Source organism: Halichoeres trimaculatus, unplaced genomic scaffold, assembly GCF_033239565.1.
Source record: "Halichoeres trimaculatus isolate MK-OKI-2021-1 unplaced genomic scaffold, fHalTri1.1 fHalTri1_scaffold_15, whole genome shotgun sequence".
Classification (NCBI taxonomy): Eukaryota; Metazoa; Chordata; class Actinopteri; order Labriformes; family Labridae; genus Halichoeres; species Halichoeres trimaculatus.
In genome coordinates this window covers 6327427-6344433 of record NW_027437193.1, presented here as the reverse complement: position 1 = coordinate 6344433, position 17007 = coordinate 6327427, and the positions used below count along the sequence as shown (strand labels likewise).

General features: G+C 43.5%; 1 protein-coding gene across 1 annotated transcript in view; it reads left to right on the top strand.

Annotated features, from left to right (window-relative positions):
• skila (SKI-like proto-oncogene a) overlaps positions 1 to 15084 on the top strand; it is a 45595-nt gene extending 30511 nt beyond the window's left edge. The window contains exons 3-8 of the mRNA XM_074688468.1: positions 817 to 912; positions 1640 to 1728; positions 4629 to 4771; positions 8352 to 8740; positions 9190 to 9420; positions 10701 to 15084. Coding sequence (XP_074544569.1) covers positions 817 to 912; positions 1640 to 1728; positions 4629 to 4771; positions 8352 to 8740; positions 9190 to 9420; positions 10701 to 10961 — 1209 coding nt within the window. The 3' untranslated portion in view covers positions 10962 to 15084. The remainder of the gene's footprint in view (positions 1 to 816; positions 913 to 1639; positions 1729 to 4628; positions 4772 to 8351; positions 8741 to 9189; positions 9421 to 10700) is intronic.
• Positions 15085 to 17007: the final 1923 nt, after the last annotated feature.

Here is a 17007-nt window from a genome sequence, read left to right as displayed (position 1 = left end):
TGTCAGTTCGGTTGAAAGCGCATGTGTGTGAACTGTGTGTGTGGTTGTGTGTGTGTGGTGTCAGGCCTGTCTGCCACAGATAAGCATCAACTCCATCAGCTTGTGGCCTCTTGCTGAGCGTGTCCTGGATTTGCTCAAAAAACACACACACAAACACACACACACGCATAGACACAACTCGAGGCAGTGCCAGCAGTATTTACTGAACACACACGGCTCAGAGGATACGAAGCTGACACAATGAATCATAAACATTCAGCAGAAAATATGTCTTCATGTTGAGCGAATGGCTGGCTCCTACTGCGTCGCATGTATACCAGTGACTCACACACACATACACACAGGAAGCACATAATGACAGGCCGTGTCGTAGCTGTGTTGTAGCCGTGTTGACTACGAGTCGGGCTTCTCTTCTGTTTTATTCATAGGCCTCCCTCAGCGGGCTCATTCAGCTTCTACTCTTAACTTATCCATTTTCCTGCTGCTGCCTTTTCTCCCACAACGCTTCCCAGGCCATAGCTCACTCCTCCTGCTCACTTTTAACGCCATTTATCTCCATCCTCCATCTCCTGGATGTCATTTGTCTCTATATCCTTTTGTTTGAACGCGATTCGTCTTTCCTCCTCTGTGACCACGGCTGTATTTTGTTCCTCGCCGCTTTCTTCCCACGCTCCCCGACAGAGTGTGCATCATTTTAATTGTTAAGAGTATCCTATCAAACACACTAAATACTGCTCTCCATCTTGATTAGGTTTAGCGTTGTGTGTTTTTGATTCTGTGTGGTAAACACCGTCTCCTTCTCTTTGTGTGTTTCAGAAGGCGGTGGAGGAGGAGGAGAGCCAGGTGAGGAAATCCTCTGCAGGACTCTGCTCCCCTGGCAGCAAGTTACCCGACTCCGACCCTGCCAGAAAGGTCAGTGCAGTGTGTGTGGTGTGCTTCCTTCCCAGTATCCATCCAGCCGTCCCTCCATCACCTCCTACTGCTCCAGCATCCCCCCTCGTCTCCTCCTTCCTCCTCTACACATAGGTCACCTCTCAGGGTCACTACCCCCTACCCTGACTGACAGACACACACCCCCTGTTCAGCCATTCATGGCGGCACGCTTCTCCTCTCTGACCTGTCAGGAAATATCCTCACGCTGCTGCTGAAAAGCTCCGCTCTCCTCCTCCTCCTCCTCCTCCTCCTCCTCCTCCTCCCCCCCGCTGCAGCGTGCTCATCAACTTTACCAGCGCACACTTGGAAGAAGCTCTTTATCATGATTATCTTTTTTTCTCCCAGCACGCACACACACACACGCACACACACACACCATCTATCTCTCCTGATGGCTGATGGATGATCCCTCATCCACATGTACGCATGCATATATTAGCTTTATTAGATTACAGCTCCAGGAGCGCCATGTGCAGTACAGCACATTCCCTGCTCCTCCTGCTGCGTCTCTCCATGTCTTCATATATACTATTCAAATGTGTGTGTGAGTGTGTGTGAGTGTGTGTCCCATGATAATTCATCCAGTCAGCTGTGAAATAATGCATGAGGATCAATAATGGGAGATATCATTCTGTGTAATTTTGAAGAGATGATGTTGCAGCAGTTTGTGATTTTTATGTTTGTGTTGTTGTTTTTTTTTCCACAGGGGAAAACGTCTCCATCCACTCTGGTGTTCAACCGTCTCTTCTCAGACATCAAGGAGGAGCCAGGACACCCCAGCCTGGTCCATCCCAGGTACTACATCAGCTTCAACTACAGCGGGGTGATATGAGAAAAAATCCTTTAATGAGAATTTTTTTCATATTAGTGGATTTGTATCTGATAAAAATCAAATAACAATTTTTCAAGCTTAAATACTCGTCGTTGAGACTTTTGACTTGGTTTATTTTTTTTGTCAGAGGTTGAAAATGACAGATGTACTGAAGAAATTTATACAGCTACTTTAGATAAATAAAACAGGTACATCTACTTTACTTTTATTGTACTAGGACTGCGAGCAAACCGCCCTCTTTAAATGAGGATTTAGCTTGTACTACCTGCTGTCACCATTGAGAGTTAGGGAGAGCAGGGTGGCCGTAGAGGAAAAATGAAGTACAAAGCCATGGAGGTGGAGAAATTAGACGTATGGGTCAAAGGCTGCTGCACAGGAAGTGGTCCTTCAACTGAGTCGCTGGCGAATGGAGAGGAAGGTTCATCTCCTGCGCTCTCTAGAGAGCGCAGGAGAGGAAGGTTCATTGCGCACAGGTGGAAAACACAAAACTCCAGTTAAAAAAAAAGCTCAGAAATGGTGTTTAGATAGATATGTCTCCACTGTTTTTGTTTCTGACGGTCCAGCTGTGTTGATACGCTCCCATGTCTTTTATTGCACCGCCACGCCACAATGACCGAAGCTGTTTGAGTGTAGCGCTGTGCCAGTTTGCGCCTTTCAAACGTGCTAGATATAGACATGAAAACAGCAAACACTGACAGTTTCAGGTTTGATAAATGACTCTGTGAGCTCTAAATGATAATATTTGCATCTCCTCGCCCCAGATATGATTGGCTAACCATGTCTCATATTTCTATCAAGGAAAAGTAACTTTTGCGATATGTATCTTAATAGTTTTTTCGCCCAGGCCTGGCTTTAATTCACTAACAACATTCAAGGGCTCCAACTGTCTGATTTTATTTATTTATTTATTTTCTATATTCTTTATTTATTGAAGAAGAGCAATCACTTTACAACCAGCATTTATTAACTGTTGAGTTCAGGAAGTATAGTAGGGAAATTGTACCTGATATTGTTCCAACATTTTAGCTCTGCAAAGTGTTTTTTTTAATAACTCAAGAGATACAACAAAACAGGTTTAACATATTCTGTCCATTTGGACCTTAAGAGAAAACGACAGCTTCTCCAGAATATAAATTTGATATATTATTTAATCCAGTCATCAATATTTGGAGTAACTGTCTGATATTTAGGAACTTATTTGTCTGTAGGATAAAGACTTTAGTTGTTTCTTACATTTTTGAATCTCATTATCAGTCCTGCAATCTATTTATATCTAATCAGAAGAATAAATAAAACATTAATTCCTCATATTTGAGAGATGCAACCAAGAAATGTTGAGGTATTTTTATTGAATGCTGAACATATTGCAAGAAAAGAGATTCATCTAACTCCTATTTTCGTTCCTTTAGTTGAGTAGATAATGCTCCAAAAGTGAAATAATCTCAGAGTATTCTTGTTTAGGCTTCAGTTCTGTTATCAAGCTGAAAAAGAAATCCCCGTCTCTAATTTGCTGCTGCTGCCCTCCCTCCCCTGCTCCATTCGCTCTCCGTCCTCCAGCCTCCATCACGTGTGCCGCTCCCCTTCTCTCCTCGCCTCCCTCCCTCCCTCCCTCCCTCCCTCAGAGCGTACCAGCCTGTGTTTGGATATGGCGCTCTGATAGCTCGCGCTGTAATCTGACCCAGATTAAAAGCTGGAATTAGATGCTTTAATGGCGCCACCGCTTCATGTGACTGCCTTAACATACCGACTGTGTGGAGGCGTGCAGACGTCATGCCAGACAGACTGGCAGGATTAGAAATCTGGTCACCTACCAGTATCACATGACTGCTGCTCCACTCTCAAACCAGTCAGAACTTGCACAGACCAGTTTGGAGGAACGCTTTTATTACAACCTGGAAATAAAAGTCTGAAAATTCACCGCCGCTGGTGGACGTCCACGGCACTTAGCGCTGCATTTGGGTTACCACCGACATCCATTAGCGGAACACTTGTCAAATACAAGGCAGGCTTACATTATTCAATCACATCTTAGGCGTTTCATGTGAAGGAGTTTCAGATTCTCACTCAGGCGAACAGGCAGCTCTTCTTTTACATCCAGAAGAGAGGGAGAGGAGGGAGGGAGGAAGCATCGCTCGGCTGCTGTAGTTTTTCAGGCAGAGCCCCACTGAGCTGTCATGCTTAACCTAGTTCACAGCTCCAGCCTCAGCTCTGTCTGGAGGGGACTGCTGATGGGGGAGGGGTTCAAAGCTCCTCTCCTCCTCTCCTCCATCTGCTTCTCTATCTCTCCGTCTCTCTGTCCTCCCTCCATTTCCCGCCATGCAGCCAGGAATAGACAGATAGTGTTGGCTCACTGGCTTCAGAGCATCTCCAGGCTCTGTATCTCTCTGTTCCTACCTGGACATTGGTGATAAGACCGAGGTCTGTTTGGGCTGATATCCTGTAAACACATGATAAGAAATATCCATATTCAGTGTCTTCAGCTCCTGTCTTCAGACGGAGCAGTTATTGTACACAGGAGCACAGAAATCACTCTTTCTTCTGCTGAGATTCAGACGTGTTTTATCGCAGCAGAGGAAGTAAAAGCTCCATGTGAGTTATAGCAGACGTATGTGTTGTTGTTTATGTATGGCTGCTACAGCAAAGTCCATAACTCGTAACATTTTATTATCCCTCCTGCAAAGACGGGAGTGTGTAAAAGGTAATGCTCCTCACATCACGTCTTGAATAACAAACAAACACAAAGCAGATGCTTCGTTCTTAATGGACTCAGCCAGCAGCAGGGAAACTAATCCCTTCACAGAGGAGCGACGTGTGAATTTTTTGTGTTGGCATTTAAGATTTACCTCCTGTCTTTCTCTTACAGTTACTACCTGTACACGTACGATAAGATGGTGGCCCCCAACGTGTCTCTGAGGAGGGAGGCCGAGATGAGCCCCGAGATGTTTGGAGCTCTGCTCAAACACCACTACAGCCGCAGAGCGCTGGGCCATGACGAGCCGCCCATGGGTCAGTAATGAGAGACACTGTTATAATTCACTCTGTACAGTCTGTTTCCTCTCCTATCTCCTATTTAAACTTTGGTTAAACATTTCCTTATATGTGTCTTAGTAAACATGTGCATGTGAAGTTATAAAGCAGTTGTTGTGTGGTGAAACATCATTTTGTTTTTGTAAGGGTTAAGGCTGGCACATATTACAGGATTCTTCAAACCTTCATACATTTAGAGACTGCATGCTTGGTGATAACAAAAAATGGATCGCACAAGATCTTTCTTCTGACCCTAAAGTGTGCAGTGTGCACTCTGGAGCAAACCACACATTAACCAATTCTTCGGCAGAGTATCTGCTTCTTCACGCTCAATATTCCAGGTCTCACGCAGTAAAACGGGACTTCGGTGTAACCAAACATGACGAACAAACAGAAAAAAGCAAAGATGATTATTTTTGGCCTCTAAAATTAACGAAAAAACTCAAAAAAGAAAAATGATTATGGAACAAGTCGAACTCAGTCAGCTAAGTCAGCTAACATACCCCTTGGAGTGCCCCACACACTACAGGATTTTTAATCACAAATATCAAAGATGTTCATTATCTACGATTTCGCAATCGGAGGTCTTGCGAGCGGCTCCGACCAGAAGAAATCACTCTTAATGCACCCCACACCACAGGAAAATCACACACAATGTCATCTGCAAGCATCAGACAATCAGGACTTTGCTGACTTTGATCGTAAGGGGGAGATCAGGAGAAAAATCAGCCCCATTATCCTGTAGTGTGTACCAGCCTTTAGCAGTGTTGCCAATTTAGCAGGTTTTTAGACCCCTCTAGTGACTCTTTAAAAAAAAAAGTGACTAGCAGTAAGTGTAAACACTTTTGCTGGAGTTTGGAGACTCTGACGTGGAAGCATGCATTGCTCCCACTTTTCTCATCGAGCAGTTGGTCCTGGTGTGGGCTCCTCCTTCGCACCAAAACACTCACAGGGGGACGAGACCTCCTCACTTGCTTGTCTCTTTTGGGTCACTTTTGCTGATTCCAAGCCTGGACAAAGGATGAGGGTTGTTATTTTGACTTAAGAAAGCAAGAATTGACAGAATTATGTTTTTTTTTTACTTTCTGTCTCTCTCAATATGTTATTCCTTCTCCCCTTGAGCATCCATGAAAATAACATGCAAACAGCAAATTAGATGTTAGCGTCATTTAGCTACTTCTGGCTCAGCCAATAGCTCCTTTTCTTACTGAGAAGCTGGCATCACTGAGGGTTAGGGGAGTCAGTACAAACTAGGGAACCAAATTAGGTACTTTTGTAGTCTGTCCGTAGCACTGAGTAGGCCTACCGATTCACAAAAAATGAAATACCTTGTTTAGGTACCTAAACGCATCCAAATGACTGTGCAGGAGTGGAAGAGTAGGTGATTTTCCATGCTGGACATGAACACAGCATCTCAAGTTTATATATTGAGCAATAAATATTAAATTGAAAGACTCTGAGGTCCAACAAATTAAAGTTTATATTCACATAAACACACACAAAAGTACTAAAAATTGGTTCTATTGAGTACCGATACTGACTGCCAGATACAAGGCATCAGTACCGTATCGTTTCAAACGTGAAGGGTACTGGAAACCAACATTGCTGTTTCCTTGTTTACCAAAATGATGCTAATAGAAGCTTAAAGTTTGACCGCTGCACAGTCTGTGGTGTCAACAAACACAAACTGAAGCCTCTGAACTCTTTCTGTGGATTGATTTAACATGACGCGATCTGTCTGCCTCAGAAAGTTAACATCCCCTGCCAATAGATTTCGACCAATCAGCATCAAGTATCTTATACACCTGGAAGATCAGTAAGAAAGTTGGGTATTAAACCCATGTTATTAAATAGTTACAATATTTGAAAAAAGTGCTCGAAGGCAAACAAAATTTGAAAACAGAATAGTAATGTTTTATCCGGCTTTCTCTCTTATGAATTCACTATTTGAAAAGGTTGTTTCTAATATGCAGTAATGTTCCCCACAGACACCATCAGATCATCCCTTAATATGAATTACTATTTAATCAATCCCCTCAGAGTGTTCTCTTCATGTACGGGCGACGCACAAACATGTCTGACACATGCCGTCTATAAATACATGACACACATACAGCCAGCGTGTGCGTTTAACAAACATCCGACATAAGCAGAGGAGACATGCAGATCCTGTTAATGTAACACACAGAGTCACGTGCTTACTGTAAACATACGACACACACACAGCACACACATTAGCACACACACAGGGAACAGTGCAGCCTGCAGCAATGCACATAATCATGCATTGACCTTCACATAAAGACTCTGGGGGCACCTCACTATTGATGAACAGGGGGAGTGGAAATGGCAGTGACCTCGCCTCTCTGCTCCGTGTGTTTTATGTACACTTAGAGTGTGTGTGTAGGCTGCATGAGTAAAGAGTGTTTGTACAGGTGGAGTCGGAAAGAGAAGGAGGGGAAACAGAGGAGTGGTGTCCGTCTGCCGTTATTACGCCACGTCTGACTGCCAGCCTGTCTCCCGCTCGTATCTCTCAGGCATTTTGCTCCACCCCCACTTTTTCTTTTTTCTTTTTTTTCTCCTCCAACCAATCTGTCTCCCTTGCCTCCATCCTCCCTCTCTTTTCCCTGGCAGCGATCTCCACATCCTTTCCGAGTTCGTCCTCCGTCTGCTCCAGCACTTCCTCTTCCATCCATCCATTCATCCATCCTCGTCTCTTTCATCTCCGCCTCCCTCACAGTCTGCTGTCACTTTCTCCCCCCCTCCCTCTTCCTCCCTCCTCCTCCTCCTCTTCTCTCTTTTTACTCACTGAATGCTTTCCTCTCCCACTCTCTGTGTGCCTTTCACTCTTTCTCTTTTGGCTCTCTCCCTCTCCGGCTCTTTTCCTTTCAACCCTTCCCCACATTATCCACTCCTGTTATTTGTGTGCCTCCACTATCCACTTTGTGTGTGTGTGTGTGTGTGTGTGAACGCACATGTGCATGACAGTTGGTGCATGAGAGTCCAGAGATGCAGAGCGTGCTGTTTCCTCTCACGCTCATACAGTATGAGTACATTCAGCGGGTGAACGCCGTTCTGGTGCGCCCTCTGTCATCCTCCTGCCCTCAAACACGTCGACACATGTTTCACTGCAGCATCTTCGCACATGTGAGAGTGTGACTCTGCCTGTTTTCGATCCTTATCTCCCCTGATGTTTACCGTAAAGGCCACAGTGAGGGGACCTGCAGAGTTGGAGCGGAGGAGGAGCCCCCGCGGAGCACTGCAGCTCCCACACACTCTGATCACACACACACACACACACACACACACACAGAATGGTTTTTGGTTTAATGTTTGGATCCTCTGCTGTTGCCATGCTGTGCCTGTGCGCTCGCGCTGAGTTGAGGTGCGAGCTTCTATGAGCCTGTGCGAGGGTGTTACTAAGCGTAGGCGGGAGTGTGCACCAGCTCGGCTCGCACTTCCTGTCGTTCATCCACCTCTTCTTCTCCTCTAATAAAGAAAAGTCGTTTCCCCCCTAAAAAAAACTCCCTCCTTCATCCTCTTTCTCATCTCTCCCCAGATCTCCACGCTTCCCCTCCCCTTGCTGCTGGCGCCGAGGAGGCCAAATCCCAACGTGCCACTGCTGCCTCGGCCACCGAGCGGGAATGCCAAGCCCAGGCAGTTTCCATGGAGACAAGCAGCCCGAGCTGCAAGACAGCCACCCGCATCCCCGCCCACAGCCCTCCTCCTCCTCCTCCTCCTCCTGCGTCGTCGTTGCTGTCACCGTTAACGGAAGTAGCGGCTAAGCACGCGGGCTGTGCAGCAGGCAGCGCTGCAGCAGCAGCGGCGGCGGCGGTAGGGGGGCTGGAGGACGACAAGGACAGGATTGTTGTGGAGATCATGCAGATGTACAGCAAGCAGCAGGAGAAGCTCAACTCCACCTTGCACAAGCAGCTGCAGCTTGAAATGGTGAGTGGGTGCTTGGAGAAGAACAAATGAGCTCCTGACTGCGCCGTAACTGTTCCCGCATATTAAGGATGTCCTTGGCTGAGAAATGGAGGTGATGCTCACCTTCCAATGACCCTCAGTGTCTGCCTCCCACTGCCTGAAAAATCCAAAACGTACTCTACGCCGTCCAAATGTTACTACCAGATGGTTCTACAGTTTCATAAAGCAGTCAGCAACCTGGCTCATGTTAATCACATTGTAAACAACTTTTATTTCACTTTCACACACAGTAAAACAGAGGCTTACTGTACTTTATGTATATTACAGACTTCCACTAGTATTCCAAAAGAAGGGAGCTCACTTACATAGTTTTTTAGCGCTGTTATTTTGTGCAGGACTAGTGAACCATAACAGGCAAATGAGTCCCCTGGAGGTTGGTAAAGTGTTAAACTCATCCTATGTGTCACCAGGAGCTGGAGGCGCTGCGCGGAGGTGAGGCGGCAAGGCTGCGGGAGCTGAGCGCCGAGCAAAGGGAGCTGCGCAGCGAGCTGGAGGCGGTGCACAGCGAGCAGGCGCGGCAGCTCAGCCAGGCCCGTCAGGAGCAGCTGGAGCTGGAGACCCGTCTGGAGCAGCTCCGACAGCAGGCCTGCGCCTGTGAGCCGGGGTCACAACGCCAGCAAGAGGCTCACTACACTGCACAGGTATGGACGAGGAGAAACATCAGGATGAGGATGCTAAAGATGACAAAAATAATAACTATTTTTTTTCTTTGGAGAGTCTAATCACTTCCTGACTCTACCTCCCGACATATTTTACAATCCCAGAAAAAATACATGAGAACGTCAGCTGTCAATCATCGTTAAACGTTACGTAAAGCCTCGTTTTTAACCTTGTAAAACTAGTGAAAACAAAACTTTTAAGAAAAAAAGAGGACTTGGATACAAGACAGCCAAATGGTATCTTCAAATCACCACAACATTTAGACGTGAGCAACATTTCTACCAGGTGTATTCATTTTTTAAAGTTTGACCACAGCTCATCTGGAATGACTGGAAAGCCAGATTTTTTAACCTTTACTGCAGCCAGCCACCAGGGGGAGCAGTTTTTGTGGAGACCTCACTTAGAGCCGAGCAAGCAGACGTCCATTTTTTTTACAGTCTGTGGTTCTGCAACACTAACAACCATGCATTTCACAATTTTTATACCGATACCGATACCGATACCGATACCAGTGTTAAATAATAACCTGCATTCCATACTGTGGAATAAGACTGGTAATGCTTTGGGTAAAAGGCAGAAAATTTGTTTATGGAATTACTGAAGTAAATTTTTATTCAAACTATGAAATATAAACAAAGCAAGTGCATCAGAGGTAACATTTCAAATCAAGTAGCTAAGAGCGCTGGTAGAAAAAAAAAAAAAGAGGTATAGAGCTGATAGCCTGGATCAGCAACATGGATCTCCGACCGATACATTTTTTTAGTGTAAAAATGAAAGAGCAAGACTTTTCACAGATTCAAAAACATCCATGCAACTTTTTAATTTAATAGATTTAGACTTCAGGGTGTGACGTCACCTGATAAACCTTCAACATCAGTTCAGCTGGAGGATGTGAGGAACAAGGTGAAGCCAAACTGTGGGCTTAGAATCAAAACCTGACATCTGGTGGCTGAAGAGTGACTAAAGCTGAGGTTTACAGCCATGAAAGGTGTAGACAACGTGCTGCTTTGATATCAGGATGTTGTCATGCATTTACAGTAACAAAATGAGAAAGATAAAGAGAAGATAAAAGCAGAGTGAAGCCGTCTAGTCATGAATCATCTTTGTCATCAAGCTTTTATGAAGTCTGGAACTAACCACCCCAGCCTGTTGTTTAATGTGATAATGTGTCAGACCACACGTCTTCTGATTAGCTGTAGGCACACGTTGACCTCATGTCTGTCTCTCTGTCTGTGCCCCCCCTCATCTCCTCCTCCCTCAGTTGTCAGAGCTGCGTCAGAGGCTGGAGCAAGCGGAGGCGGACCGGCAGGAGCTGCAGGAGGAGCTGCGCCGGGAACGAGAGGCACGGGAAAAACTGGAGCGCACCATCTCCCAGCTCAAGCAGCAGATGGCCCAGTCTGGCACGGTGGGAGGCAGCCCCTCTCCTCCTCCAACCCCTTCAACCGGACCCCCAAACGTCCACTCCCCGCCCTCTTCCTCCTCTTCCTCCTTCTCAGAGGCCCCAGCGGCTGGCCAGAAGTAACTGCAACCCCTCCAGGCGCCTCCCCTTCCTCCCTTATTCCTCCCTGAATCACCCGCCAACTCTACAGACACAAACAAATCAGCCTGAGGCCGAGAGGAGCTTCACATCTCCGGGCTGTTTTCAACTTGTGCCCCCTCCTCCCTCTCCTCTCTGTTTCACTTCGGCGTAGGACTGACTTTTGTTTGTAATTTAACATCACTTAAAAAGTTTTCTGTTGTGTTTTTATCTTCTTTCGTTTGCTCCCCTCTCCTGTCTTTAAACAGTATTTAAAGTTTTGGGAGCGTATATGTTTTATTTATAATTTTTACTGAACAAACAGCTGCTTCACAGACAGGAGTTAGGTCAGGTAGAGACCAACTCAACATATTACTGTTGTTTTTCCCTCCCTCCTCAATATCCCACCTTCCTCCCTCCTTTGTTGCTGGCTCTGGACTCAGGAGCTAAAGACTTTGAGATGTCAGCAGACACAAAGACTCGTCGTAGCTCCTCACAGATGTCTCTTAACGCTACTACCTGGCACGGCGACTGGTGCCCACGGACACGAAGCGGCAACTGGTTACTGAGCCCGTTTTCCATCTTTGTGTGTGTACAGCGTGAACGCTCAACAACCAGCGACTGCAGGAAACTGCATGAACATTTCAGTTACCCTTTTTTTGTTGCTCCTTGTAAAACAAAAAAGAAAAGTATAACATGTCAAAAAAAATCTATATGGAGGAGAAAGACCTTTACTGTACAAAAAGACAGATGTCGTACAACCTCATGAAAATATGCCAATATTGATGCTGAACTTGAAATGAGTGTTTTTTTGAGTGTGACCCCCTTCGAGGTAGCTGGCTATCAAACCGTCTGGCCTGGCCTCCAGCTGCTCCTCACACAGACTAGCCTCCCTCTTCTCTCTGCTGGCCAGCAACTGGACTCTCCTGTCGCAGACCAAACAGTCTGTCAGTTGATCTACCAGCTGCCCCATGTCTCCACCAACCTCCCTCCACACACACACACACACATACACACATACACACATACACACACACCTCTTCCCTTACAGGAGACCTCACCCCCTCTAGCACCAATGCCCTCTGCTGGGAAACACCTCCACGCTGTTGTTTTTCACCCACTTTGAGCCAGACAGGAAACTCTGCGCTGTTTTCAGGCTTGGCATGAAGAAGCTCACTTGCGGTGTTTTGCACTTAAGGAGCTCTCCTCCCCCAGAATCCCCTGGGAAAGGAATGTGTCTGCACATGGGGGCTGGCTGAGCTGTAGCTTTTCTAAGAAAGAAGAAAGGCAGAGTCTCACATGTGCGGTTAGCTGTACTGTGCGAGTATAATACATACGACACTGAGTGTGTCGGTGCAGTTCAGGCATTCAGGCAGAACAATGGCCGTGGCGTTCCCAGCAGATGATCAAAGCTCTGCTCTGCCCCTGTTTCTGGGCTTTTTTTTTTTCTTATGATTTGACTTCATTGTTAGCAGACGGTTTTATCCACACCCTGTTCCACACCCTGCGTCTTCGGAGAATGTGGGTCGCAGGTGAAAGCAGTTAGTCCAGGGTGGTATGGGCCTCGATTCTGGCCCCTGCTTCACGTTATTCTGCCTGGCTGAACAAACATTACCGGGCAGCGAGAGGAAGCGAGGGGCGGCGAGGATTGAGGGGTGCGCTCAGGGGGGACTGGTGCACTCTTACCCGCGGCAGGCTGGGTGGCCCAGACGCCGGAGGTACAGAGGGAGCCCTTTTTGTTTGGTGCCGTCAGAATGGGGGCAGCTGTTGTTGTCTGGGGGCCTCCACTCACCCTCGGGTGAGACTGTACAGGAGCCCCCATCTTTCAGCCTCCCTCCCTCCCTCCCTCCTCTCCCACAAAATGACCGTCACTTACTCACTCACACGAACCCGTCCATCCATCCCCAGCCCCAGATCAGCTGGGGGTGTGCAGTGTTTTGTAGATGCTCAGGAGAGCAAGCAGGCGTCCTGCCAGAGGAAGAGAGGACTTTATTGTGTCAGTTGCCAGGCAAAAGCGCTTTTTATTGCCACTGAGGAGATCCCTGTAAGCGAGTGTGTGTGTGCGTGTGTGTGTGTGCGTGTAAATAATTGTTTAAAAAGAGAAGGGGGATCGGCCTCAGCTCAACTCTGAGCTTTTTTATGCATCTGCTCTAAATGCAAATTGATAGACATTCCACTGTGCTCCATCCTGTTCGATGCAGAGTTTCTTACACCGCTTCCCTTTACAATAACCGACCTTAGAGACCGGCGGAGGACAGTTGTGGTTTGTTGAAAGTCATATAAGCAGGTGCAGGTGTGCAAACCAGTAAAATCAAACCCATACCGAGATGTACACCCTACTGTTTAAACCTCCATTTAAACCTTTATTAAAAATTATGAAAGAAAATATTTAACATATTAACTAAAGATTTATATTCACTTTGTAAATACAGTAGTCATTAATATATTAACTGTTCTTATATGAAAAATCTTCAAAAGGTTATATAAATTGGACCAGAACTAAGGCTTTGGATGCTTTTGCTTTCATTTATTAAGTGATCTTTGCAGATATCAGAGCGTGACGTTTGTCAGCTGGTTGTTGGGGAGTGAATCGCATGGTTTACTGAGATGTGATGCAGGACAAAATAGGAAAAAAAAAAACTTTGTTACACACTTTCCCCCCTTTCTGAGATGCTTTTTTTGTGGATTTCATCTTGATGAACTTTTTAACGTGTAATGTAACATTTTTTTTTTCCCTCTTTCTTAAAATTTTCCCTGAAGCTAAATTGAAAATTTGTTGAAGAAAAAAAAATCATTTTGGAGAAAAAGAAAAGTAATTTTTGCATGTTTTGCTGCCCCTGATGTTTTGTGTCACTGGGCCACTCTATCAACCTGTTCATTGATTTACAAAAAAATGCCCCCCTCCCCTAACTTTCCCATGTTGCGCACAAATTATTGAGATGGCTCATATGCATGAACATTGATCTGTGCAAGTTTTCTATCATTATTGGATGAGAGGCTGGCTGAATATGGAGTCAGATTATGAAGAACATATAATGTAGCTCATTTGCTTTGGAAATGATGTGCGAGTGTGTGCGAGTAAGAGAGAGTGTGTTTGTGTGTTGGCTTTTACATCTGACTAAAGCACAGCAGCTTTGAAAAAGGGAAAGAGAAACATGCTCATGTAGCTCTGGATGTGTTGTTATATTTTCTGATTCTGATCATAGATCCTTGTCTGGATGTGTTGAAATCACCCAAAAGATAATCAGTATTTGATTTAATGACTAATTATCTCTTGTTGAGCAAACATCCTTAAAAAAATCATTTGAATTAACCATGAACGCAGAAAAATGAGTCTACAATTGCTGTCGATTTACTTTGTGTATGCTGCATTTGATACACAAGGGGGCGTTGTTTAGCTTCTCTTAGTTCACCCTTGTTGCAAAAAAAAAGACTTAATGTTGAAAGAACAGGGAAGGAGAGTCCCTTGTAACAAAATTTGCTGGGCCTTTTTGCATTTTGCAGTGTTATAAAAATTGGATATGCTTTGTACAGAATTTTTACTGGCGTGAAGTTTGCCCAACTGATGAAAACAAAGTGAAAGCAGTTTCTCATGTGAACCACATTTGAATACATGATTTCCATAACCATCACATCCTGGCTTTGTGAAAACAACCATTGAAGTAGTTTTCAGTGTAAGAGACTGATCACAGTTTACTAAGAGGTACATCATGTTTTAATTTACACATTATAAAAATATTATATTATATCCATAGCTTGGCTTCAAACGACCCCCTTTTCCCCCTAAATGCTGTTTATGAAACATGAAACACAGTGTCTGTGTATGACCATTGCATACTACGTTGCCAATACTACAGTGTGATGAGACTTTTGTTCTTGCATGAATCGAGACACTGTTCTCCTACCTCATGTTGTGATATAAAAAGATGTTTTTTAAGCAGAAGACACTGCATCTCTGTTTATCATTGATATTTACGAGTAAAATACATACCTGTAAATGCTTTTAGCTAATACCTCAGTTGTATCTAGTGTTTGTTATTTTCTGTTTATGCCCCTCCCTCAATTTCAAATCTTGTAAATATACCCTGTATAGACAATGAACTTGGATCAAATTCAAGTAAAGTTCCGTAGTGTCAATCCAGTGATGTCTTTGCCTTTCTTATTGAATGATGGATGAAGGATCCTTCCTCCTGATGATCTCTTTTATTCACATTAACACACTAACTCAAGGGTCTGCAACCTTCACTTTCATAGGAGCCATTTTTCCTTGGCTCACCTGGATAAAAGTTATTCAGGAGCCACAAAATCTACTTTATCTTCACAATAAAGACAAAAAGTGTATAAATTTGAAACACATTAAAATCTAGTGAATAATTAGAAGATTTTGTGTTTATAAAATTGTACGTTATGTATCAGTTTTTTGCAAATATTAAAAATATAGAAAACTATGTAATATCATAAAGTTCATAAATAGATAAGATATTTCAGTAAGTTTGTGATGTAAAAAAAAAAAAATACAAAAAAATTGCTGAAAATGCAAAATATTTTAAATTTTAAAACTGTTTTAAAATTTCATAAATTTCCAAAATAAATAAATAAATAAATAATAAAAAAAAAACCTCTGTTTATAAACTTGCTCCATTCAAAATTATTTCAAAAAATGTTGGGGGGAAAATGCAGAGATTAAAAAAAAAAAAAAAAAAAAAATCTAAAAATTTGCAAAATCCTTTAAAAATTAGAATTTTTATTTCCAAATTTGCAAAAAGTTTACAAAAAATAATAAAGTAAAATGCAAAAAGTTAAAAAAAATTAAATAATGAGACAAATAATTATTCAATAATAAAATTATAAATAAAAATTCTTTATTTCGTTGTTATTATTATTATTTTTCAAATCTACAGGGAGCCACAGGAAAGGAGTCAGAGAGCTGCATGAGGTTACAGACCCCTGCACTAACTGAAAGTCATCAAAGCAATATCGGGGTGGATTTAACTAATTCATGATGAATACTGTAGCTAAAACAAGTAAATTACATTCCAAACATCTATCTGTGTAAATGTTCAAGTCAAGTCAAACTGTATCAATATATCACATTTCAGAACAACCTCAGTTGACCAAAGTACTGTACATGCTTCAAAACAAGCTCAATAAAACCTTTGATGAAAAAGTAATTTAAAACAGTAGATAACACAACTTACCCTCAAAATAACATTTGTTTAATATTTTATACGGGACAGCTCAAAGAGATGGTGTCATCTTTACTTTGAGTTGTTTTGAAGCATTGAGTGTTTATTATTTTCAGGTCTGTTGAGCCTGAAAGGTACGCTAATATGATTAACTCATTGATGGGGATAAAATAGGTCTAAATAGTAATTTAACATACATTTTTGTAGAGAAATGACCCATGCAGAGTGAACTTATTGAGGAACATTTTGCGAGCAGGAGGTCGGGCCTACCAGTCCTGCTTTAGCTAATAGCTACTTGTTTCTGCGAGACCAGTAAAATTTAATTCAAACTATCTTTAAAACTGTTTTCTCAGGGAGAACACAATTTCCAAACCCTGTGGTCAGAATTTACGGAGACATAAAAAGCTAAAGCTAGCCTAAAAGGTAAATATGTTCATCATTTAGCGTGTTAGCATGCTAACGTTTGAACTAGCATGATAACCGGAAATAACCAAAGCCGTTGCTTCCGTGGTTCGGCAGGTGTTTGCATTTACCTCGGGCGGTATATTATATTCGTTAATCCATAAACAATTACAGTTTTTAAAAAATAATGATAAAAGGAAACGAGTCCAGCTTGTGCAATTAACTAAAGATAGCGTAAAGTTATGCGTCAAATAGGCTGCTAACAGGTCAGTCAACCAGAAACATTCAAATCTGGTAAAAGTCCAACGGTTGCTGTCATCTTGGGTGGAAAAATCAAAAGTTTCTTGACGATAAAGAATGTTAAGAAACATTTTTAGCTCTATTTATTGGGTAAATAATGTAATTAAACATTTTTGACATCTATAATTAAATGTCAAATTAAACCATATTGTTTGGCCCCATCA